This window comes from Sparus aurata, chromosome 9 (assembly GCF_900880675.1).
Source record: "Sparus aurata chromosome 9, fSpaAur1.1, whole genome shotgun sequence".
NCBI lineage: Eukaryota > Metazoa > Chordata > Actinopteri > Spariformes > Sparidae > Sparus > Sparus aurata.
In genome coordinates, this window is record NC_044195.1 from 28,831,715 (window position 1) to 28,857,799 (window position 26,085).

Below are 26,085 nucleotides of genomic sequence, written 5' to 3' on the forward strand. Positions count from 1 at the left end.
ACGGTTGCTAACAAGTGGCTAAATGAGAGTACAGAAGCTGTCGGGGACATTAAACGTTGCCACGCCGAACATTAAGGCTTTAGTTGCAAACTACTGGAACTCTTACTTTTCACATCATTGACGGATCAGCTTATAGTAAAGTGTGTTTGGTATAGTGTGATGCGAAGCTCAGTCGTGATGTTGAAGTCACGCAATCTTGATGTAAGTCATTTTAACTTCTGGCGATTTCATTCATGCTTCAAAAATCGTAAAAGTGGTGCTCATCTGTGAAGATTATCTCGCTGAAAGAAAATCGCCAACACAAAATTTTTGCAATAGAGCTCGTTTTCTGCAATAATCAAAATCCAGTTCAAATATCCTATTGACTTTTAGCAGAGGGACTCAGGGCGGTGCTATGTTTGACGTTAGCTGACAAAATGAGCCCATCCTTGCAGCACTGTATTGCTCTCCCTTCACACTTTTTAATCTTAACTGTTTTTGTCATGAACCCATTTTGTAAAACTCTGTAGGAAGCACAAAAGAGCTACATTTTTACATAAAAAAAAATCAAGAGTTCTGCCTCAATGAAATCCTGTACTGACCCTGTAGGTTACCTCTGACCAGAGTTCTGAAAACGTCAGTACCTACATTAGATGTTCTTGTATTGAGCAATTTCAAGGTTAGATATTTCTTTTTTAGTGTCACATTTAAAAACTGAGTGCAGACGACTGTGTTATCATCATGTTATACAAGAATATCCATCCCTGTATTCTCCTGTGTTACTGTACAAACACGCTCACCATCACATATGCAAGTCGTAACGCTGCTGCTTCTGTTTAATGATTGAATTACCAAGCTTAAGTTAATACTCAGCGTGCAGCCCGTCATGTTTTATTCACTGCACATGATGTATGAAATTATCTCAATTCATTATAACAGTAACACTTCCTGAGTCCTTCCAGTGCACACGTGTGCATAACCCGGAGATTGGCAAGAACTCACACATGTGCAAGTCATCAAACTTTTACGCAAGTTAATCAAGCTGACCTAAAAACCTTTTTATGAAACTATGAGCGAATGTGTTTTCCTTCCAACCTGACTCATACCCCATCTTGACAGACTCTGGGGTTTCAAGATATTGAACAGGCGCCTCGTTGATCGGAGCTGTTGGGGAGGGCGTGCAGGACAGACACCCACTGTTTGTTAATGCGCACATCCTGCTGAGACGGGCGGTCTCCCTGGAGACCAGACGTAGGTTTCCTAGCAGGAGTGCAGAGAAGATGTGCATCTGCCCCGCGAGCACCTTGTCAGGGAGGAGCTGTTTGTGCGGATCATGTTATTGAGTGGGAGGAACATGTAGGGGCACGTCTGACTGCCTCCTCCAGGTCGTGATGCTTTTACAGCCAGAGGTCATCGATGGAACAGTGGCAAACTAAATCCTGCTGTGACCTAATCCATTTTAACCTCATTAACCCTCTTTAATAGACACTGAGTGATACAAATAAAGGAGTTTTAGTCAAAATGATGTCACCGCTATCAATTCTTGTGGACTGCAAAATTGCTTTTGTTTATTTAAATGTGCTGTAATCTAAATACAAATGAATGTATTGTTTGTGGTGTTATCTGCTTGCTTTCAATGGCCTCCCATGTTTAAAGGGGCACTGTGTAGTTTTTAGAGAGGACATTTTGAAATGCGTATATTTACACGATTAATGAGGTAATAATATGAAGTAAAACATGTTCTATTTTTTTCAGTAACTGAATAAACAAGCTGTTCTCAGAGGAGAATATTACATTACATAAACAATGTAAAAGTATGAAATTGTGTTGTCCTTTAAGGTCAGTTTGTTATTCAGTTTATTGTCATTCAAAAAAGTCATTTAATGATGTGAAAATGTGTTCCCTGAAACTACAAAGTGCCCTTTTAAATAAAAGTAAAGTGATGATGATGATGATGATGATGAAGGAACACCCTCCTACATTGCCTGATTTGTTATTGTTTTTTATTTTATTATTCATCCCCTTCTTTAGCTTTAGTTTAATTTCCATGTTGATAATTAACAAATGTAAAACCACTTTGTATTGCAGCAACAGCAGCATCACAGCCAATGTCCTGACAGAAAATGATTCACTGGCGCCACCAGGAGGTCGTTCAATGACAGTGACACACACAAACTGGAAACTTTGAAGGAATACTCTTTAATTTAATTTAAAACATTCCTGAATCCAATATTTACAGATTTTTTTTTTCAGCGTAGCAATAAGATACAGGCACAGACATGGTTGGAGTAACTGTGTGGCTGCAAATGTTGATTTGACTTGTTTTTATTTGAGCCAAAGCTGTTACAAATAATACACATTACAACAATGTTATGGAGGCAAAGTGTCAATACCAATTAATTGAACAGTTTGCCAAACAAAATTACAATTTATTTAAATGGCTAAGAATTGTTATATTCTTGAAATAATGCCATTATCTTAAGTGGCTCAACAAATATCACATTTTTTGGAAAAACAACATTTCTCAATGGTGGTTCTATGAAGATCATAATGGAGGTAAAATGTCCCAAAACCTGAAGCAACACATTTCTCTGTATTGATGTTAGATTAAAAAAACAAAAGAAATTCACATTTATTCTGCTCATAAACAGGCAGCCATTTAGAAAAGCTGCCAACAACTTGATTTACAGAGTTTTCACTTTCCGCCACAAGTCTCCTCACATTCTGTCCAACCTCACGGTTTCTCCTAGAACTGCTTTTGAATTCTTTCTCGTTTTCAGGAGCCGATATACAACAAAGATCATACAAAGTACACTCACAAGAAGGAACGCAAAGATGACATAAAGTCCGACTTCAGCGTTCTGAGGTGTGAGTTTCAGACCCAGGAACTCCACAATGTTCGGGGGCAGCACAGGCACAGCTGTATGTGCAGTGTGATCTGGTGTGGGAGTGCTTGTAGCTGGTGAAAGACAGGAAGAAGAAACAGGGAGAATGTCAATTTTTCTTTTCCTGTACACCTTGTGTTTTTTATCTAGATCAGATCTGTTTAGAATAGATAGATATGATATGATAATAATAATAGACATTTTTGTTTGCTTACTCTCCAGAAATAAAATCTATGCTTGGTGGTGAGAAATGTTTGGAAGCCATGTTTAATCATTTAGGCATGAGTGCCATGTCTAAATCAGGACGTGGATCCTTAAAGCCTTGATTATTACTGTTTTCATTTTGAGATATAACATTGTTAATTCAATGACAAAATGTTAGATTCTCTTCTAAAAAAAACAAACAGGGAAAAAGTATATTTTTAACAAAATAAGATTGTAGACAGGCTCCACTTTTTAAAGAAAATCAACATTTTTCTTGCACTTTATTTTCTGTGATTTAACAGCAGTTTTTGAAGTAAATTATCTTCAAGTAGTCCCAACTTTTATCTAAATGTAGCTTCAATAGGTAAGATCTACCTCTGTTGCAAAAGGGTAAATGAAAAGAGTTTATTGCATTGGAACAAAAGTATTTCCAACATATTAGTTAGTTGGAAAATATTATTTTTATTTTTTTCATTCTTGGAATGATTTTTCACTTATTTTAGAGTATAAACAAACATTTGAAACATTGTGACTTTGTCATCAAATTATTTTTGCATGAAAAGGCTGGATGAAGTTGATTCTTCCTGAATCTTATAATAATCACATCAGACTCAGTGTTACATTACCTGCAGATTCAAGGTTCAAACACTCATGGGGTCCAAGAGCCGGGTCTGGGAAGCCATTGCAGTTGATGATGGTTGCGTAACGAGAGGCTGAGTTCTTCGGGATGCGAGGAAGAGTGGGGTCAGAGCGGTTCACATAGAAAAGTCCAAATTGCTCAGAGTACCCAGCAGCCCACTCGAAGTTGTCCATCAAGGACCAGGCTGTGTAGGCTCGCAGATCAACTCCATCCAGAACAACAGCTGAAAGATCAACAGTAACAGCTACGTTTAACAAACCTTGTCCTAAATAGAGGTTTGTGTCTTGGAAACTATTTCATTGACCTGTACATTTAAAAGACATGTATGCAAGGTAATAACATGTTAGATACTTGTTTTTTACTGTCTCTGGTACCTTTCAGGGCCTGGTTTATGTAGTTTTCATAGAAGTACATTCTGGGTATGTCATTCAAGTCAACTGCTCCTCGTTCTGAGACCCCGTTCTCTGTGACGTAGATGGGTGGATTTCCATACTCATCCTTGATGAACTTCAGTAGTTTCCTGAATCCAAATGGAGTGATCTTTAGCCAGAAAGAGCCAGATCCAATCCAGGTGCGGTCATGGGTTACTACAGTGCCCCTGGATTTTGGATTAGACATCAGATCAGCATTAGTCAAATACCGTATGTTAGATATATTTCAGCATCTACTTTTGTGGTGGGGGGTTTAATTCCCTCTTCTGTTACCTTTCTGCTAGGGACTGTGTGGTAAATTAAAAAGCCCCCATGTAATCTAGGCGTTTCGTTTTACATGCACAATATGTAGTGTCAAAATAGTGAAAAAATTTAATTTTGTATTTTCAAGGAGTAAAGTGGAATCTTAGGAATGCTGTAGCTCAGGTGGTAGGGGGTCATTGAGTCATTGAAAGGTTGCTGGTTCAATTCCCCAGCTCCCCTGACACGTTCGCAGACTTTGTTCCTCACTCTCAAAGAAACTAATGTACAAAGCATGAGGCAAGCACTAAATCAAGGTCTAACTTTTTTTAGACAATTCAAACCTACCTGTCACCTTCATAATCCTGTTGATTACCCAGATCCACTGGGTGTGAAAGTACTGAGCAGTAATGGTTGAGGCCAAAGTAATCGTGAGTCCCTTTGATCCTCTTGATTTCCTCAGGGGTGAACTCAGGAAGCCTATTTTAGAGAAAAGAGTTTTCTTGAAAGCTCATCCCAGGACTTCTCTTTAAACAATGAACACATTTACTGAGCGACTGTTTCAAATTTACCGTGATTCAGGGAGACCTGCAGCAAGGCTTCTTTTGCGAATGATTGTTTTCATTACTTCAGGATAGTCACCTTTGAAGATGGGATTGGCAAACCAGCCAAGGAAGAACTGCAGGATAAAATATGTTATATGATTCTTATAAGCTGCTTTGTATACCAGTTGTGTGGGGTTTCATAACGCAACCAAAAAGGTTTTGCTAAAAGCAACTCAAACTCTATTTCACATATTTCTACCTGCAAATAGCGGTTGGCTGCATCCACATCCTCCTGCTTGTGTGGGTTCCTCGGCTCCGTCCAGTCTGAATTGATGGTAATGGAGATGAGGCCACCCTGTGTTGCTCTGTACTTGTCGTTGTAGAGGTGCCAGGCCTCAGCGTGGGCCTTGATCAGGTTGTGAGCTACAATATACTGCTTTCTCACAATGCCTGAAACATTTGAGGAGTTACTGACATTGTTGCTATTCATCATGACACAGTGTAAAGTTTTCAGGTAACAGGTTTCTCACTAAACTTCTTAGTCTTCTAAGGTTGATTACTTCTTCTGTTGCAATGTAAAACACATTAAATAACAATTATGCTCCAATAACAGCTTTATTTGAGACATAAAAGTATCTCCAAAGATTTTTTTTTTTCATCACCTGGTGCAAAGGTACCATATCCGTAGCCAAGGTTCGCCACAATGTAGGGTTCGTTTAGAGTGATCCAGAACTTCACTCTGTTTCCAAGTCGGCTGAATAAAACATCGGCATAATCTCGGAATCTCTGGACGATGGTTTCATTCTCCCAACCTCCGACTTTGTGTAGAGCCAGGGGGAGATCCCAGTGGTACAGGGTCAGCTGGGAAACAGATGAGAGGAAATCTGAAATACAGTACTAAATACTTTTCATACAGGTGATGTTTTTCCCTTTCAAGCCCTACTGTAATTTGGTGAGACAATCATTTCTGGAGTCATGCCCTTTTAATGTCCTCAATACTACCGTTAGGAGACATCAAATCAAAAAAATGTCCTCATACATTATTAAACATAGTAAACATTAGTGGCATTGAAGAACAGCTTTGCCTACCTGGGGCTGAATATTAGCAGCTTCCAGAGCATCCAGTAATCTATGGTAGTAGTTCAGTCCGGCTTCGTTAATGTGGTTGTTGGTGCCATCAGGAAGCACTCTGGGCCAGGATACAGAGAAGCGATAGTGGGTCACCCTCAGCTTCTTCAGCACCTCCACATCCTTGTCAATCTTGTTGTAACTGTCACAAGCAATATCGGCATTTTCACCGTCGTTCGTTCTCAGAGGGGTGTGGGAAAACTTGTCCCAGATGCTCAGTCCCTTTCCGTGGGCTCTCCAGCTCCCTTCAATCTGAAATAAAAGTTTGTGCTTTAGGCTTGTATATTGATACAAGTGCACTCTGCCATTGTAGATTAAATGCATAAGTGTTACTTACCTGGTAAGCGGCACTGGCAGTACTCCAATGAAAGTTCTTGGGAAACTGTCCATAAAGTACCTTCTCTTCATCTGGTAATGGGAAGCCATTGTCCTTCATGACTTGGTAATAATAGTGAGCAGAACGCTTCGGTGTCCTCGGCCGGTTTGGGTCTGCAAAGTTGACGGAGTGCAGCCCAAAGTTTACTGTATAACCACTGAGCCACTCAAACGAATCCATGAGTGACGTTGCTATGTATCCTTTCACCTTCACACCATCAAGATTATGAGCTGTGTAAAGACATGAATAGAGATAACTGCATTCAGAATGGCAAAGAGAAAACCACTGAGGGAATGAAACATTCAAAAAATGATGTCATCAATGTCAGGAATTTGGTCTTCAGGTTGTTTGATCAAAGGTACGACCAAAAAGTGTTGCCTTAAACTTGAGGAACTCACCCTTCAAAGCCTCATCAACATAGGTTTTGTAGTAAAATACTCTGTCTATGTCATCAGCTGTGGTCTTAACGTCTGTGGCTACTCCATTCTCCGTAATGTAAATCTCTGGATCTCCATATTCTTCTTTGATCCAGTTGAGGAGTCTTCTCAATCCCCATGCTACAGCTCTCTGCCCACCGATGGCAGTAGCAGGTGAATCTGTTTCCTCCGTTTCTGTCACGTCCTGGTCAGATTGATAAGACGGAGGGCTAAGCCGAGCTGCAACATGGCCGACTATCTTTGTAGTATAATGATTAACACAGAACACATCAGCAGTTCCCTTGATGAAGTTCTTTTCTTCTTTGGTGAAGGAAGGTAGTCTTGTCCCTGGAAGATCTTGGAGCTCACTTTTGTTTCCAACTTGCCACTTCATTGCATCAGGATAGTCACCAGTCTTGAAAATGGGGTGTGCAAACCAACCCAGTTGAAACTGCAGAGCACGGTCAGCAGCCACCACTTCACGGGGAACATTAACATCTTCAGGTTCAATCCAATCAGCATTGAGGGCAATAGATACTAGACCTCCTTGGGTTTTGCGATACTTATCATCATATGTGTGGTAAACCGTGGCGTGTGCTTTTATAAGGTTGTGCGCAACTCTATACGGTGCAACTCCTGGATTCTTAACATTTGGTGGGATCTTTCCAAGTCCATATCCTGACCAGGCAATTGTTTGAGGCTGGTTAAAAGTCATCCAAAATTTCACTCGGTCTCCAAAGGTGGCAAAGCAAAAGTCACAAAATTCATTAAAAATGTTAATCATGTCTACATTGTCCCAGCCATCAAGGTCTTGCAAAGCTTGAGGGAGGTCCCAATGGTAGAGTGTCACCATGGGAGTGATATTGTACCCCAAGAGGCTATCAATGAGTCTGTTGTAGTAGTCAACACCTTTCTGGTTCAGGGAGGCACGCCGACCGTTAGGAAAGATCCTGGACCATGACAAAGAGAATCTGTATGACTTTACCTTCAGAGCTCGAAGCATGTAGAGGTCTTCATCAAGTCTGTTATAACTGTCACATGCTACATCTCCATTTGCATTAGCAGGAATACTGCCAGGTTTTTGGGTGAATGTATCCCAGACGCTGGGCCCCTTCCCATCAGTGTTCCAGGCTCCTTCAATCTGGTAAGCAGAAGACGATACTCCCCAACTGAAACCTTGTGGGAAAGTGCCGTAGTGATAAAGTTTTCTCTCAAAATCTGTTTGGCTGGAGAATCTCCACCAAACTATCTTGGCTTTTGATGGGACTGTGGATGGTGGGAGTGAGGGAAGTGTATTTGGCACCATGTTTATAAGTTCTGGTGCATACGGTTTTTTGGAGGCAAAACCGTTGTTCTCAATAACTTTGGAGTAAAAGTAGGCAGACTGCTTCGGGGTCCTAGGTCTGTCAGGCAGGTCAAACATAACATGGTGCAATCCAAAACGTTCACTGTAACCTTGTGGACCTTCAAAGCCATCCATGAGTGACTGGACGGTAAAGCGCTGCACATCTACATTATCCAAATGTATAGCTGGTGAGAGAAAAAAGACAATCATCCACTAAATCTTACTCAACATGAACTTGAATGACACGTTCTGAAAAAGTGGGGAAAGTTTGAATAAAGGTATATTTACATAAGAAGCTACTTTCAACAACATACCTTTCAGGGCCTCATTGATGTAACTGTTCATGTACTGTACTCGTTGGGTATCATTGAGAGTGTCTCCACTGTAGTCAGTCGGCATACCATTACCAGTTATATGGATAGGCACTTTGGTAACAGTCAAGTATTCATTAGAAATGTACTTTAAAAGCCTCCGGAGGCCCCAAGGTGCAGAATATATCCAGTCTGAAGCTGTCGAGGGCCATAAAGGGTCAACATGTGCCTGGAAGTCACCTACCCCCTGAGGACCAGGGGTGCAGCCACCATCACTGCTGATGACCAACCGGGAGGTATAGTGGTTTAATCCAAAAAAGTCTGCTGTTCCTTTTATCCTCTGTCTCTCCTCAGGAGTAAAAACTGGAAGTGTTGCAGGAGCAGAGAGGGGGCACTTGTTTTTTTTCATCTCTATCTGAGTCTTGAGTGTTGCAGGATAATCTCCATCCACAAATATAGGATGTGCAAACCAGCCCAGCATGAACTGCAGGTAGCGATCTGCAGCTGTTATGTCTTCAGGTCTCAAGGAGTTCATGGGCTCAGCCCAGTCTGAGTTCAGTGCAATGCCTACTTCCCCTCCTTGTGTCTTCCTGTACTTGTCATTGTAGACATGCCAGGCCTCAGCATGGGCTTTGAGCATATTGTGAGTGGCCTGCAAGTCAAAAGTAAATGTTTGTGTTAAGAACGTAAGGATGACAATGATGCAGTGCATGTCTACATTACAGTAAGACCATTTTGCTCACCTGATAGGAGGCAACCACATAGTCTTTTACTTCAGGGGGATGCTCACCAGTGCCATACCCAGCATGGCTCACCACCCAGGGGCTACTGAATGTGTTCCAGGTCTTGACCTTGTCTCCAAACCTGGAGAAGCAGAAGTCTGCGTAGTCCTTGAAGGCCTCAACAATGAAAGCGCTGGTCCATCCACCTTTGTCCTGGAGTGCCTGGGGCAGGTCCCAGTGGTAGAGAGTGATAACAGGTTGTATGCCAGACTCAATGAGGGCATCGATCAGCTTGTCATAGTACAGAGCCCCTTTTTCTGAATGGCTGTCATTGAAGCCTGAGGGGAAAATACGGGCCCAGGAGATGGAAAACTGGTAGGTGTTGACATGAAGACCTCGCAGCAGATAGACATCATAATCCATCTTGTGGTAACTGTCACAAGCTAAATCGGCTGTTTGATTGTCAAAAACCTTGTTTTCATGGCCAAAACGGTCCCAGATGGTTTCTCCCTTCCCACCTTCTAACCAGCCTCCTTCAACCTTGAAGGACTCACTGGAGGTGGCCCACTGGAAGCCAATAGGAAAGGATTCATTCAAGAAGGCATCTCGCTCGAATGAGGTCATGGTTGCAAAATTGCCCCAGGTTTTGCAGTAGGTCGCTAAACATGATGTTTGAAGATCGTTTCTGTTTTTGTCACTTTGGTGTGAACGACTGAAGACAATAGGGACAAGACGTTGAAAATACAATTAATGGGGAAATTGAAGATAAATAAAGGCCAAGTGTTTTTTGACCAATCGACAGAATAATGAACGCTGGCAATGTATGTTTCTGTAAATCATGGATGGACCTTTCTTTATGTTGCAACTATATGTTTACACTAACAATTGTGAATGTATCAGTAGTTCGCAAATACCTTAGCTGCTGACATTTTATTCTGAAGACTGGGCTGCCTAAACACATGAATGCATATTGTGTAATAGCGTAGTGCCGAACATTTTCTATTTTCATTCTTCTACACAGTCCCTCTGTTGTAATTTTTTGTGTGCGTTTTCTGAGCCAAGGACACGCAATATTTTTCACAGGCAAGATATACTGCAGATTAAATTGTTAATACTCTGTATGCACAGTTATACCTTTTTGGAATAGTGTCATCTGGAGCGAATATATTTTCCATGTCGAATCCAAGAAGATTGTGGTCTCCATTGCTCAGTGCTGTAAAAGTATATGAATATATCATAAATGTCATGTATCATACAGTTTGATCCATGTATCCTTCATGGTATCGAATTAGAATAATACATTTCATATCATACAGTGATCAAATGCAGCTCAAGCATTAGTAAATAAATGACTTAATATGAATAAAATCACAATACATCACTATTAGTTGTATTTCTGACAGGACGGCAAATCAAAGTGTCTAAAGTGACCTGTGATACAATTTTGTTTTCTACTTTTAGGATTACTTAAAACTTGCAGTAAGCAGGCAATAGTGTTTCACTATTCTTAGGATGTGACTCTTGATGATGGAGATTACCTTTTGAGACTTTGGTATCTGACAGGAACTCAGAGGGGGCACAGTCATTGATGTTCACCTCATAAAACAGAATGGGTTTCTCTCCACACTTTGCCTGCAAGAAAACAATAATGTTCAAATAAGAATTCTCAGTTAGAGGTCGACGATTACAGAACTGAAGACTGTAAACTAAATATTAAATTCAATTTCTACATACCAAAACATTTTTCAGTTCCTCCGCCAGGTTTTTTCCATTGGTGCAGTCATATTGAATTTTAACAGAGAGGAAATCTGTATATTTCTGAAATAGAGATGCATGTGTGACTGTAACTGGATGCGTGGAAAGCTTTGAACTTTTCCCTGACACAAATACAATCAACTAACCACATTGTTTATGCACTGTTTATGCTGTTTTGATATTATGGCAACTCAGAACATGTTTGATGTGCTCATGTTCTGTGTGATGATGTGATCTCACCAGTAGCTGAGTGTCACAGATGACTGGGACTTTACTGGCCTTCACGCCAACTGATACTCCTCCATCTGTAACATGTGACATGATAATAAACTTATTAGCCAGAGAGAGTGCATTCTTCGTTCCCCTACACTACTCCACCCCCTTATCATGAACTTTGGTACAGGTGGTCAGCAGATATGGAAACAGTTATCAAACACTGCCATAATTACTACACATCTATCTACGCTCTGGAGAGGATACATTATGCACCCTGTGGAAACAAATATCCCCTTTGAGGACAAGAAAAATCCAGCCATTGATCAATCTGATCAAGTTGGACAACTACAACAGGAGATAAGAAAGATGACTCCAAAATATTATTATCTAATATCCAGAGCACCCTGACTCTTGCCCTCTTACAGTCATGTTGTTTATAGGTGAGTGCCATAATAAGTTGTGTAAAAACAGACTGACAAGACTTTATTGGGGTCAATACTTTAAGAAACAGTTGTTCTGTTCAGTTCTGGTCTGTAATGTTTCATCTACTGTAGAACCTTCATTCCCAAAGTTGCATCCAGGGCTTCTGGCTGCTCCCCAGCAAAAGATGAAGGTGGATTTTCACTATAGTTTCATTCATAAGTAACAAGATGTACGACTGCACTCACTATTAGCCATCTTTTTACCACTAGATGACTTAGGTTTCATTTATCCATATCTTTCATACAGTAATAAGGTTTGGGCTAGCACGTTTCCTGAGACTCTTCATGGATGTTTTCTCCTCCAGAAAATGTTTTGTCAGTGTTACAACTTGATCAGAGTCACACATCTTGTCTGCTCCTTTATTTCAGAGGTACCAGATATTTATGGCAACAATATCTTTAAAATATGTGTTTCTATTCATCAGATATACTCGAGTGAAGAAAATATCCCTGAGCATTTCACAATTGAATTCACATTTTCATAATGAATGACCAGATTTGTCTCTATTTGTCTAAATATCTCTCACAAGTTTTATACAAGATATCATTAGTCCTCAGCTTGTGATGCAATGAATTGATCTCCTACCTTTCCCAGGAAACAGCTGGTGGTAACGGCGGTAGACGCTGGAGTGTGCATCAAGAGCATTTTGCAGATCAGCATCTCTCAGCTCATCCAGGCTGCTCAGTGTCACCCAGGAGTCTGACAGCTGTCCAAACTCTCTGAACACAAACTCAGCGTACTGTTGGAACATCTCTTTCAGCTCTGTGCTCTCCCAGCCTCCGTACCTTGATCTCAGAACTTCTGGCACTGTGGATCCATGAAGGACGACCAGAGGCTGAAGGCCCACGTCGTGCAGCTGTTTCAGGAGGGTCTGGTAACAGGCGACCACGGCCTGCTGGGGCTGACTGGACCGGCCTGTAGGTAGAAGATGAGCCCATGAGAGCGGCACTTTGAAGTGGGTCACCCCTCTGCTCTGGAGGGACTCAAAGTACTGCCATAAGCCTGGAGGAATGGGATGACTGCAGTCAAAGGGGTCTGCTCCTTTGGAGGGTTCTCCATTGTTGGTCAGAGGACCTGCAAGAAACATGGCCGGTGGATGATCATCATGGTCCTGGCACATGCACCCATACAAACTTAGTAAACACAGAGGGAGAAGTCGCCCCAGTAACGACATATTGTCCGTGTTTTGGGAACTGAACAAGCCACTGCATGGTGAAGCTATATATAGCAGTTCCTGTTTACAAGCTTGAACCTTCAGTCAAACCAGAGTTTCATAAGTGGCACTAAAGTATGCAGGGGTCATGGAGTGGTCATAGCCTTGAAAAATATCTGATAAAATAGATCAAACAGGAGGCAAAGATTTATGATTCAAGGTCAAAAAAAAAAAGCATGTGTTTGTGCAGGTCAAGATTTTTTTGTTCAGTTGTAGTTTAGTTAAACAGCAAACCACAGGTGACTGTTCTTTTGGTAGTGACTTTGATTCCTAAGCATAATATTTCTTGAATATTGCTAATAATTTGATTGGACCACCACTCAAAATAAATCAGATCTGTGAACAAAGCGACAGGGAATTAAAGTATACACACAAAAAAAAAAAATTTGCCAAATTTTCTGGAGTTGGGAAAAAATATGGCTAAAACTTTTCATATTGACACGAAAGGCTTTATTTCTCAGCATTAGTGAGCACTTCTGACCAGACAGGTATCAAGTTGCTGATTAGACAGCATGATAATTGCACAGGAGCAGAACATGACTGAACAATATTTCCTTAATTTTTACAGCAATTTGTGACGGTGGTTGTCAAAAGGGTAAGGGTTATGTATTTGAACTGTACTTTTGATGTACTTGCTTGGTTTTATTGATAAAAATAGCTGCAAAATGTGTTGACAATTTCCACGTGAAGCAACACTTTTCACACATTCACACACACATTGATACACTGATGGAAGAGGCTGCTGCAAAAGGTGCCAACCTGCTCATAAGGAGCAATTTGGGGTTCATCTTTCCCAGGGATACTTGATGTCCAGCTATGTAGAGGTGAGTGTGGTGGAGGCGCGGCTGCAGGAGAGAGAAAGGTGGAGAGGGCTCAGGAGAGCAGCGCCAGGTGAGTGGTTGCCAGCTCTGTCAATCACTCACCTGGCGCTGCTCTCCTGAGCCCTCTCCACCTCTCACTCTCCAGCAGCCACGCCTCCACCACGCTCACCTCCACAAGCTATAATCTGGGTATTAGACCACCGATCTTTCGATTACTTGGATGACTTTACCTCCTTCCATCCTTAAGGAAACCAAAAAGACTCTTACCCGCCTCTTAAAATGGTTTAACCTTTCTTTAACCTTTTCAGTCATGTTTTTACAACCCAATCTGTTGATAAAACCATGATAAACATGAGAAATAAAGGCGGTGTTGGAGCCACTCTTATCTTACTCTGAATTGCTGTTGTGCCTTTGAGGAAATGCAAAGTCATACTTGTTGGTTCCACGTGAACAAATTGGCCACTTTGAACTCGATTTGGCTGCTAAGATGAATAAATTAAACTATTTTATGACTTTACTGTCTCTTTCTTTTAACTAATTATGTTGTGACAATATATTTTATGGTGTTCAAACATGCGCACAAGGATGGGCTGCAGGAATAACTTGACACGTGAGTCCAAAGTCTTCCCAGCCATATCTCACAGCTGCAATAAAAAAAGCTGAAGCTTGCACAGCTGGAATGCAACATCGATTTTAATTGGGTAACATTGCATAAGAGGAAAACAGAATCTTTTGAATAGCTTGTCTATCCGTGGATAATATGAATGAAGTATCTATTGTGGGCTGTGTTTCTGTATGGGTTTTGTCTTTATGAAGGACTTCATGCTTGTCGCAGGCCCTCTGAAAGGTTTGGTGAATGATCCCTTTGACTGCAGTCATCCCATTCCTCCAGGATCATGGCAGTACTTTGAGTCCATCCAGAGCAGACACCCACTTCAAAGTCCCACTGTCATGGGCTCATCTTCTATCTACAGGCCGGTCCAGTCAGCTCCAACAGTCTGTGGTCACCTGTTACCAGACCCTCCTGAAACAGCTGCTGGACGTGGGCCTCCAGCCTCTGGTCGTCCTTCATGGATCCACAGTGCCAGAAGTTCTGAGATCAAAATATGGAGGCTGGGAGAGCATGGAGCTGAAAGAGATGTTTCAGCAGTACGCTGAGTTTGCTTTCAGAAGTTTGGGTGACGCTGAGTGACTTGGATGGTGTTCTGCATGATAGGTAGCCTGCAGGTGTTGCCATTCGTCAAAATATCCTTGAACTCAACAAGAAGATTTACCAGCTCTACCATCAACGGTTTCCGGACAGAGGTAAGAAAGACTGAAAGACGATTAAAGATGGGATAGATTGACAGGATTGGCTCTTGCGACCTTTAATGGTTAAATACAACAAGACATTTCTGTTGCCAGCTTTAATTACGTAAAATATCATTAATATATTGAGCAATATGTTATAACTTAAAAGTTATAACCTAACAACCAGCTGATAATCTTTTTCTAACTGAAGCCTTTCACACCCTGATTTATGGCACAGATTACATGTGTATCATCATGCCTACCTCAATAATCAATCCCAGTGAAATCAATAAAAGAATATCCATGCACGTATTTCACTGCACAGCTTTAGTTTTGAATTGTCACAGTAGGAAAAGCAAAGGTCTTACGAATAACATTAAACAAGACTCACAGTCTGCCATCACAGTGTGACAGTGTGTAAAATACAAAGACCTGGATACTGAAGCATCATTCATTTTATTTTCTATAAATGTGCTTTGACAAAATATCCTAAATGAACTGAAAACATCAGCTGAAGTCTGCCACATATTTTGCAACTGGTGGACATTTAGTGTGTACACAAATGTTCTTAAATGTATGTTGTGTTAAGAGCACTTTTCTACTCATGTTCACAGGGAGACGTCTGTCAGTCGGGTTGAGAGTGAGGGATGTTGCCATTCTTCCCCAAATCAAAGCTTCAATTACAGTAAGATAAATCTTCTATTATCTTATACGGATGCAAAACTTCTTTATCTTTCAAACCAATTACCTCAGAATTACTGAGTAGACTATTACATTTATGTTTTAAGAGCTAAAATGTTTTAACAATTTAAAATGATTAAAGTCACTTTGTCAGGTGTTACAGTGAAGTCCAGATTTCACATAATCCAAATTGTACTTTAAAATGGGTTCCTTTATAACATACGAACACATTACCTAACATTTTAGTTTCTTTATGTCAGTTCTTTTACTGTTTGGTGTTTTCAGACTCTTGGTAGCTTTCCTGCCAAGTTTCCACAGAAATCCATCATGTGATGATCATCAAGGTCCTGGTGGTGCTTTATTTTCCATATTTAATTAAGGATGCTCGGAAGTCTTCTGTCCGTGTTATAAAATAATTTATGCCTCTCCTTATCTGAACTCTTTGATAATAAGTGCTCAAAGATGACGTGTCAGCAACTTTGTTGTCCTTGTCATTCTCTGCCCTCGGACACACAATCCTCCCAAAAACAGCAAAGACTTTGTAATCTATTACATTTGTATTAGTACAACCAGTAGTCTATACAAAATGTTTGTCAGTATACCAGAATTTTAAACTTGGACACAATGCTATTATCTAAAGAAACGTACTTACATCTTTAAACACCATGGCAAAAGGAAATGTGTGACAGAATGTCCATTTTGGAGCACCTATATTTGTAGAAGGGTGTCAGACATCTTAGTTAAAGTCTTGATGTTTAAAAGTCACTTTAATTCATCTACATCCAGACAACAACAGACTAGGTCTACTGGGAACAATGATACATTGTTCTCAGCAAGAACAATAATCTTTAACTTGTGCTTTTGTCAACACTCAACCAACCCCAAAGATATTCTGACAAACAGCCCCAACAGGCCACATGTTGTAGCCTCGCTAAGAAAAGAAATTATATATTGTCATGGACTTTGTTGTGTTTGCAGAGTATTGGGAAACAATTGTGTCCTCGCACTCAATGCCACCGGAATGTGTCCTAAAACCCACCATGATGACGGTAACACCTACGTGAGAATGCTGTTAATCGACTTCAGTTCAGCATTCAACACCATCATCCCCTCCAAACTGATCACCAAACTCAGTGACCTCGGCGTCAATACCTCCCTCGGCAACTGGATTCTGGACTTCCTAACCAACAGACCACAGTCTGTTGGGTCAGATCACCGCACCTTCTCAACCATCATCCTGAACACTGGTGTTCCACAAGGATGCATGCTGAGCCCCCTCCTTTACTACCTCTTCACCTATGACTGCACACCTGCACATGGTTAAAACACCATTGTCAAGTTCGCAGACAACATAGCAGAGATTGGTCTCATCAGCAACAACGATAAGTCGGCCAACAGGGAGGAGGTCCAGCACCTAACAGTGTGGTGCGCCAACAACAACTTGGCTCTCAACAGCAAGAAGACCAAAGAGCTTATTGTGGACCAGAAAGTCAAATGATGGCACACACACACACCCTCATCCGCATAATGGAATGGAGGCTAAGCATGTCACCAGCTTCAAGTTTCTGTGTGTCCACATCTCTTAGGACCTCTCTTGGACCCTCAACACCTTCACCCTGATCAAAATGCTCACCAGCGTCTCTTCTTTCTTCCTTCCCCCAGTGACTGATTGTCCCCCACCCACCCACTTGGATACTGCATTACTCTTGACTAATTAATCTTCATCTTTACCCCACCCTTAGTACTGCTATTAATTTTAGTATATGCTGTATGTACTGTATCCCAATTTAGAACTGCCAGTAATTTTTTTATACTGTACATAGACGCACTCCACTCTAATTATATACTGTAAATGCTGTAAATCTGTCTATAATCTGCTGCAATTTTTATTCTGAACACACTTGCGCTGTTTGAGCAACACAAAACATGTGTAGTTTTTGGAGATAAAATTGAAATCTAAACACTTCAACTATTAATGAGGTAATAATGTAATTTTTCCATAACTGAATAAATAAACTGTTTTCAGAGGAGAATAAGGTCCCCTGAACACCTTTTGAAGCTAGAAGGGTGGCAGGGTCCACCACATATAAAACAAAGTCAAAGTATGAAATTGTGTTGTCCATTAAGGTCAGTTGGTTTATTAAGTTTATTCAGGCATGAAAAAAATAATAATCATTCAATGATTTGAGAATGTGTTCCCCAAAACTACATAGTTCCCCGTTTAATAAAGGTAAAAATTATAATGATGTAATAATGATGATGAAGGCACACCTTCCTAAGTAGCCGGATTTCTTATTGCTTTCTTTTTTATTCGTCCACTCCTTTAGCTTTAGTTTCATTTCCATTTTGATGTTTAACAAATGTCTGGTTCACTGGCGCCACCAGGAGGTCATTCAATGACAGTGACACACATAAACTGGAAACTTTGAAGCAATAATCTTTAATTAAATTTAAAACATCCATGAATCCAATATATACAGATTTGTTTTCAGCATGGCAATAAGATACAGGCACAGACATCCATGAATCCAATATATACAGATTTGTTTTCAGCATGGCAATAAGATACAGGCACAGACATGGTTGGAGCAACTGCCTGACTGCATATGTTTATTTGAGTTTTTTCTTTTTGAGCCAAAGCTGTTAAAAATAATACACATTACAACAATGTTATTGAGGCGTCAAACTGCCATTACCAATTCATTGAGCAGTTTGCCAAACAAAATTGCAATGTATTTACATAACTAAGAATTATTATATTCTTTAAATAATGCTGTTATCTTCAAGTGTCTCAATAAATATCTAATTTTTGGTAAAAACATTTCTCATCGGTAGTTCTATGAAGATCTGATCAAAATTGAAATAAAATGCCCCAAAACCTGAAATATTACATTTCTCTGTATTGATTGTATTCTAAAAAGAAAAGAAAATGCTTTTAAACAGGCAATCATTTAGAAAAGCTGGTCAACAACTTCATTTGAAGAGTTTTCACTTCCCTCCACAAGTCTCCTCACATTCTCTGCAACTTCACAGTTTCTGCTAGAGCTGCTTTTGAATTCTTTCTTGTTTTCAGGAGCTGATACACAACAAAGATCATACCAAGTGCACCCACAAGAAGGAATGCAAAGGTGACATAAAGTCCGACTTCAGCATCATGAGGCGTGAGTTTCAGACCCAGGAACTCCACCATGTTCGGGGGCAACACAGGGACAGCTGTATTTGCAGTGTGACCTGGTGTGGGTGTGCTTGTAGCTGGTAAAAGACAGGAAGAAGAAACAGGGAAAATGTCAATTTTTCTTTTCCTGTTCACCTTGTGTTTTTTATCTAGTTCAGATATGTTTAGAAAAACACATTTTTTGTTTTCTTACTCTCGAGAAACAAAATTTAGCCCCTTCATACTTGGTGCTGAGAGATGTTAGGAAGCCATGTTTAATCATTTAGGCACGATTGCCATGTCTAAATCAGGAGGTGGATCCTTAAAGGATTCATTTTGGTCGATTTCAACATGCAGCTTTATTGTTCAAGCTATCCTTGACTTGCCAGTACTGAAGACGCGAAAGTTTTTGGTCCAACCCTTACAGGGCTCCTTGAACAGAGAGTTAGCATTGACAGCTAACCCATGGGCCCCCCCCCCTAGAACCGCCCCTGGGCAGGACTGTTGTTGTTCCTGTTTTAAGCATCTTAACATGCTCCAAATCTCACCCCAAAAGTTATGCAACATCAGCAGACACCTTACAACACAGCACTGCAGTGTGTATGATTCAAAATGAATAAAAAAGTGGTTAAAACAGTGTGTTTGTGCTCCGTTCAAGGAGCCCTGTAAGGATTGGACCAAAAATGTGCACGTCTTCGGTACTAGCAAGTCAAGGGTAGCTTGAGCAATAAAGCTGCATGTTGAAATCGACCGAAATTATCCTTTAAAGCCTATATTATTACGTTTGTCATTTGGAGATATAACATTGTTGATTCAATGACAGAATGTTAGATCCTCGTCTCAGACAACCAAACAGGAAAAAAGTATATTTATAACTAAATAAGATTGTAGACAGGCTCCACTTTTTCAGAAAATTAGCATTTTTCTAGCACTTTTTTCCTGTGATTTAACAGCAGTTTTTAAAGTAAATTATCTTCAAATTTTGTTCAAATGTAGTCCTCTTTTATCTAAATATAGGTTCAATAGGTATGATCCACCTCTGTTGCAAAAGGGTAAATTAAAAAAGTTTATCACATTGGAAAAAAAAGGATTTCCAACACATTAGTTGGTTCAAAAATGTTGTTTTTTTCATTATTTGTTTGTTTATCGAGTCTTATTTGTTGTTTGTTTATATTGAATCATTTTTGTGTTTTTATTGTCTTATTTTTTCATAGTTTCTATTGTCTTTTTCATTTGTTTTCATTGTCTTGATTTTGTTTGTTTGTATTGTCTTATTTTTCAGACTATAAGAGGATTACTTTGGTTACTTTGAATTACTTTGTATACACAACTCCATCAAAATAAAATATCTTGAAAAACTTTATTGGAATGATTTAAACTTGTTTTAGAATATAAACAAACACTTAAAACATTAGTACATTGTGATCAAATTATTTTTGCATGAAAAGGCTGGATGAAGTTGATTCCTCCTGAATCTTATAATAATCACATCGGACTCAGCGTTACATTACCTGCAGGTTCAAGGTTCAAACACTCATGGGGCCCGAGAGCTGGGTCTGGGAAGCCATTGCAGTTGATGATGGTTGCATAACGAGAGGCTGAGTTTTTAGGGATGCGAGGAAGAGCGGGGTCGGAGTGGTTCACATAGAAAAGTCCAAATCGCTCGGAGTACCCAGCAGCCCACTCGAAGTTGTCCATCAAGGACCAAGCTGTGTAGCCTCGCAGATCAACTCCATCCAGAATAACAGCTGAAAGATCAACAGTAACAGCTACGTTTAACAAATCTTGTCCTAAATAGAGGTTTGTGTCTTGGCAACTATTTTATTGTCCAGTACATTTAAAAGACATAAGGCTAACAAGTCTCACCTGTACAAAAGCAATAACATGTGAGATACTTGTTTGTTACTGTCTCTCGTACCTTTCAGGGCCTGGTTAATGTAGTTTTCATAGTAGTACTTTCTGTGGACGTCATTCAAGTCCACCACTCCGCTTTCTGAGACCCCGTTCTCTGTGATGTAAATGGGTGGATTTCCATACTCATCCTTAATGTGCTTGAGGAGTTTCCTGATTCCAAATGGAGTGATCCTTAACCAGGGGGAGCCAGTTTCAGGCCAGGTGCGATCGGCCATTGCAGCAGCGGCCCTGGATTTTGGATTAGACATCAGATCAGCATTAGTCAAATACTGTATGTTAGATATATTTCAGCATCTACTTTTGTGGTGGGGGGTTTAATTCCCTCTTCTTTCACCTTGTGCTAGGGGCTGTATGATAAATGAAAAAGCCCCCGTGTGATCTAGGCATTTCGTTTTACATGCACAATATGTAGTTTTTGCTGCTTGGTCAAAACATTGAAAAGATGTAATTTTGTATTCTCAAGGAGTAAAGTGGAATCTTAAGGGTGCTGTAGCTCAGGAGGTAGGGGGTCGTTGAGTAATTTAAAGGTTGCTCCTTCAATTCTCCAGCCCCCTGTCACGTTCGCTGACTTTCTTCCTCACTCTCAAAAAAACTAATGTATAAAGCATCAGGCACCAAATCACCTTACGTAGAAGGTAAGAATTACGAATTTTCCTGAGTTTGAATATAATTTGAAACATTTGGTATAACGCAAGTGAAGGTCAATAACAAAGATCTAGCCGTTTTTGGAAGATTAAAACCTACCTGTCAGAGTCATAATCCTGTATATCACCCGGAGTATATCCGAATGCAAGCACTGAGCAGTAATGGTTGAGGCCAAAGAAATCGTGAGTCCCTTTGATCCTCTTGATTTCCTCAGGGGTGAACTCAGGAAGCCTATATTAGAGAAAAGAGTTTTCTTGAAAGCCCAGTCCAGGACTTCTCTTTAAACAATGAACACATTTACTGGCGACTGTTTCAAATTTACCGTGATTCAGGGAGACCTGCAGCAAGGCTTCTTTGGCGAATGATTGTTCGCATTACTTCAGGATAGTCACCGTTGAAGATGGGATGGGCAAACCAGCCAAGGAAGAACTGCAGGACAAAATACATGTTATGTGATTCTTTTAAGTTGCTGTGGATACCAGTTGTGTGGAGTTTCATTATGCAACAAAAAGGTTTTGCTGAAAGTAGCTCAATCTCCATTTCATATGTTTTTTTTTCTACCTGCAAATAGCGGTCGACTGCATCCACATCAGCCTGTATGTATTTGTTCCTCGGCTCCGCCCAGTCAGAATTGACAGTAATGGAAATGAGGCCACCCTGTGTTGCTCTGTATTTGTCATTGTAGAGGTGCCAAGCCTCAGCGTGGGCCTTGATCAGGTTGTGAGCTGCGATATAATGCTTTCCCGTAACACCTGAAACATTTGAGGAGTTACTGACATTGCTGCTATTCATCATTACACAGTTTAAAGTTTTCAGATAAGGGGTTTTTCACAAAACTTCTTAGTCTTCTAAGGTGGATTACACGATATACTACAAGTGTTGCAGAGGTTTTGACCTTTTTAAAACAATGATATAAAAGTTAAATTAAGAAACTTGATAATTATATATAGTCAATTGAGTGACCACCAGTAACATATTGGTAAAGCACATTGAATAACAATTATGCTTCAATACCAGCTTTGTTTGAGAGATAGAAGTATCTCAAAAGATTTTTTTTTCATCACCTGGTGCAAAGGAACCATATCCATAGCCAAGGTTGGCCACAATGTAGGGTTCGTTTAGAGTGATCCAGAACTTCACTCTGTTTCCAAGTCGGCTGAACAAAACATCGGCATAGTCTCGGTATCTCTGGACAATGGTCTCATTCAACCAACCTCCAACATTTTCTAGAGCCTGGGGGAGATCCCAGTGGTACAGGGTCACCTGGGAAACAGATGAGAGGAAATCTAAAATACAGTACTAAATACTTTTCATACAGGTGATGTTTTTCCCTTTCAAGCCCAATTGTATTTTGCTGAGACGATCATCATTGCTGAGACATGCCCTTATGATGTTCTTGATACTTCCATTAGGAGACATCAAATAAAAAAATGTCCTTATACATAACTAAATATAGGAAACATTAGTGGCTATGAACAACAGCACTGCCTACCTGGGGCTGAATATTAGCAGCTTCCAGGGCATCCAGTAATCTATGGTAGTAGTTCAGTCCGGCTTCGTTGATGTTGTTGTTGGTGCCATCAGGAAGCACTCTGGGCCAGGATACAGACAAGCGATAGTGGGTCACCTTCAGCTTCCTCAGCACCTCCACATCCTTGTCAATCTTGTTGTAACTATCACAAGCAATATCGCCATTGTGACCGTCGTATGTCTTGTCGGGGGTGTGGGAAAACTTGTCCCAGATGCTCAGTCCCTTTCCGTCAGCTCTCCAGCCCCCTTCAATCTGAAATAAAAGTTGGTGCTTCAGGCTTGTATATTCATACAAGTGCACTCTGCCATTGTAGATTAAATGCATAAGCGTTACCAACCTGGAAAGCGGCACTGGCGGTACTCCAATTAAAGGCTTCAGGAAACTGTCCATAAAGTACCTTCTCGTCATCTGGTAATGGGAAGCCATTGTCCTTCATGATTTGGTGATAATAGAGAGCAGAACGCTTGGGTGTCCTCGGCCGGTTTGGGTCATCAAAGTTGACATGGTGCAGCCCAAAGTTTACTGTGTAACCACTGAGCCACGCAAATGAATCCATGAGAGATGTTGCTATGTATCCTTTCACCTTCACACCATCAAGATTGTGAGCTGTGTAAAAACATGGATAGAGATAACTGCATTAAGGATGGAAAAGAGAAAACAACAGAGGGAATGAAACACATAATGAAATTATGTCATCAATGTCAGGAATTAGGATGAGTGACAGCTACCACCAGATTTTATCTTAAGGTTGTTTAATCAAGGGTACTACCAAAAAGTGTACTCACCCTTCAATGCCTCATCAATGTAGGTTTTGTAATAAAATACTCTTTCTGTGTCATCAACATTGTCATCTGTGGCAACTCCATTCTCCGTAATGTAAATCTCTGGATCTCCATATTCTTCTTTGATCCAGTTGAGGAGTCTTCTCAATCCCCATTCTACAGCTCTCTGCCCACCGATGGCAGTAGTAGGTGAATTTGGTTCCTCTATTTCTGACACGTCCCGGTCAGATTGATAAGACGGAGGGCTAAGCCGAGCTGCAACATGGCCGACTATCTTTGTAGTATAATGATTTACACAAAACACGTCAGCAGTTCCCTTGATGAAGTTCTTTTCTTTTTCAGTGAAGGAAGGTAGTCTTGTCTCTTGAAGATCTTGGAGCTCACTTTTGTTTGCAACTTGCCACTTCATTGCATCAGGATAGTCACCTGTCTTGAAAATGGGGTGTGCAAACCAACCCAGTTGAAACTGCAGTGCACGGTCAGCAGCCACCACTTCACGGGGAACCTTAACATTTTCAGGTTCAACCCAATCAGCATTGAGGACAATGGATACTAGACCTCCTTGGGTTTTGCGATACTTATCATCATAAGTGTGGTAAACCGTGGCATGTGCTTTTATAAGGTTGTGTGCAACTCTATATGGTGCAACTCCTGGATCCTTGACACTTGGTGGGATCTTTCCAAGTCCATATCCTGACCAGGCAATTGTGTGAGGCTGGTTGAAGGTCATCCAAAATTTCACTCGGTCTCCAAAGGTGGCAAAGCAAAAGTCACAAAACTCGTTAAAAAAGTCAATCATGTCTACATTGTCCCAGCCACTAAGGTTTTGCAAAGCTTGAGGGAGGTCCCAATTGTAGAGTGTCACCATGGGAGTGATATTGTACCGCATGAGGCCATCAATAAGTCTGTTGTAGTAGTCAACACCTTTCTGGTTCAGGGAGGCACGCCGACCATCAGGAAAGATCCTGGACCAGGACAGAGAGAATCTGTATGACTTTACCTTCAGAGCTCGAAGCATGTAGAGGTCTTCTTCAAGTCTGTTATAACTGTCACAGGCCACATCTCCATTTGCATTAGCAGCAACACCACCAAGGTTTTGGGTGAATGTATCCCAGACGCTTGGCCCCTTCCCATCAGTGTTCCAGGCTCCTTCAATCTGGTAAGCAGAAGACGATACTCCCCAACTGAAACCTTGCTCGAAAGTGCCATGGTGGAACATTTTTCTCTGGAACTTTGACTGGTGCGAGAATTTCTCCCAGACAACCTTGGATTTAGATGGAACCTCTGAAGGTGATAAAGCAGTTAGACGGTGGGTCAGTTGCATCTCTTCCCCTCTGAAGACAGGAACTTTGTTTGAACTAAATCCATTTTGTTTGATAACCTGAGCGTAGAAATATGCCGATTGCTTGGGGGTTCTAGATCTCATTGGATCTTCAAAGTTGACATGGTGGAGACCAAACCTTTGGCTGTAGCCTTGTTGTCCCTCAAATCCATCCATGAGTGACTGCACTGTGAATCGCTGCAGATGCACTCCATCGTCAAGGATTGCTACAAAATGGACACACACAACAACACATTAATTGTTGAAATTGGTTTCAAATTAAAGATGGTTTCCTACTAGAGAAATGACAGAATCTAACCTTTCAGGGCCTCATTGATGTAACTGTTCATGTACTGTACTCGTTGGGTATCATTGAGAGTGTCCCCACTGTAGTCAGTTGGCATACCATTACCAGTTATATGGATAGGCACTTTGGTAACAGTCAAGTATTCTGTGGAAATGTAGTTTAGAAGCCGCCGGAGACCCCAAGGTGCAGAATAGATCCAGTCAGAAGCAGTCGAGGGCCATGAAGGGTCAACGTGTGCCTGGAAGTCACCTACCCCCTGAGGACCAGGGGTGCAGCCACCATCACTGTGACTGACCAACCGGGAGGTATAGTGGTTTAATCCAAAAAAGTCTGCTGTTCCTTTTATCCTCTGTCTCTCTTCAGGAGTAAAAACTGGAAGTTTTGCTGGCACAGAGAGGGGGCATTTGTTTATTTTCTGCTCTATCTGAGTCTTGAGTGTTGCAGGATAATCACCATTTACAAATATAGGATGTGCAAACCAGCCCAGCATGAACTGCAGGTAGCGATCTGCAGCCACTATGTCTTCAGCTCTGGAGGAGTTCATGGGCTCAGCCCAGTCTGAGTTCAGTGCAATGCCTACTTCCCCTCCTTGTGTCTTCCTATACTTGTCATTGTAGACATGCCAGGCCTCAGCATGGGCTTTGAGCATATTGTGAGTGGCCTGCAAGTCCAAAGTAAATAGTTGTGTTAAGAAGATCAGAATGACAATAATGCAGTGCATGTCTACATTATGGTAAGACCATTTTGCTC

General features: G+C 40.9%; 2 protein-coding genes across 2 annotated transcripts in view; both read right to left on the reverse strand.

The window, feature by feature from the left end:
• Window positions 1-2,307: 2,307 nt before the first annotated feature.
• LOC115587766 (lactase-phlorizin hydrolase-like) lies at window positions 2,308-12,851 on the reverse strand. Its single transcript, XM_030427745.1, has 17 exons — window positions 12,262-12,851; window positions 11,218-11,282; window positions 10,957-11,040; window positions 10,761-10,854; window positions 10,357-10,435; window positions 9,244-9,934; window positions 8,504-9,152; window positions 6,827-8,374; window positions 6,390-6,658; window positions 6,014-6,304; window positions 5,587-5,785; window positions 5,184-5,374; window positions 4,952-5,058; window positions 4,728-4,859; window positions 4,083-4,306; window positions 3,695-3,931; window positions 2,308-2,938 (listed from the first exon to the last, which is right to left on the reverse strand). Exons 1-17 carry the CDS (start codon window positions 12,848-12,850, stop codon window positions 2,697-2,699), a joined length of 5,691 nt encoding a protein of 1,896 aa, XP_030283605.1. The 5' UTR covers window position 12,851; the 3' UTR covers window positions 2,308-2,696.
• A 5,413-nt stretch (window positions 12,852-18,264) lies between these two features.
• LOC115588735 (uncharacterized) overlaps window positions 18,265-26,085 on the reverse strand; it is a 31,900-nt gene continuing 24,079 nt past the window's right edge. The window contains exons 26-36 of the mRNA XM_030429506.1: window positions 25,348-25,996; window positions 23,711-25,255; window positions 23,263-23,531; window positions 22,887-23,177; window positions 22,459-22,657; window positions 21,956-22,146; window positions 21,717-21,823; window positions 21,494-21,625; window positions 20,754-20,977; window positions 20,347-20,583; window positions 18,265-18,933 (exon numbers count right to left, since the gene is read on the reverse strand). Coding sequence (XP_030285366.1) covers window positions 18,692-18,933; window positions 20,347-20,583; window positions 20,754-20,977; window positions 21,494-21,625; window positions 21,717-21,823; window positions 21,956-22,146; window positions 22,459-22,657; window positions 22,887-23,177; window positions 23,263-23,531; window positions 23,711-25,255; window positions 25,348-25,996 — 4,086 coding nt within the window. The 3' untranslated portion in view covers window positions 18,265-18,691. The remainder of the gene's footprint in view (window positions 18,934-20,346; window positions 20,584-20,753; window positions 20,978-21,493; window positions 21,626-21,716; window positions 21,824-21,955; window positions 22,147-22,458; window positions 22,658-22,886; window positions 23,178-23,262; window positions 23,532-23,710; window positions 25,256-25,347; window positions 25,997-26,085) is intronic.

What these genes read in the sequence shown, in the direction of transcription:
- LOC115587766 (XM_030427745.1), bottom strand. Translation starts at nt 12,850, where the DNA reads ATGTCGTTACTGGGGCGACTTCTCCCTCTGTGTTTACTAAGTTTGTAT. An exon ending in AGGAACTGAAAAATGTTTTG is followed by an intron (nt 10,855 to 10,956) that starts GTATGTAGAAAT and finishes GTTTTCTTGCAG; the next exon opens with GCAAAGTGTGGAGAGAAACC. An exon ending in CTGCTAATATTCAGCCCCAG is followed by an intron (nt 5,786 to 6,013) that starts GTAGGCAAAGCT and finishes TCTGTTTCCCAG; the next exon opens with CTGACCCTGTACCACTGGGA.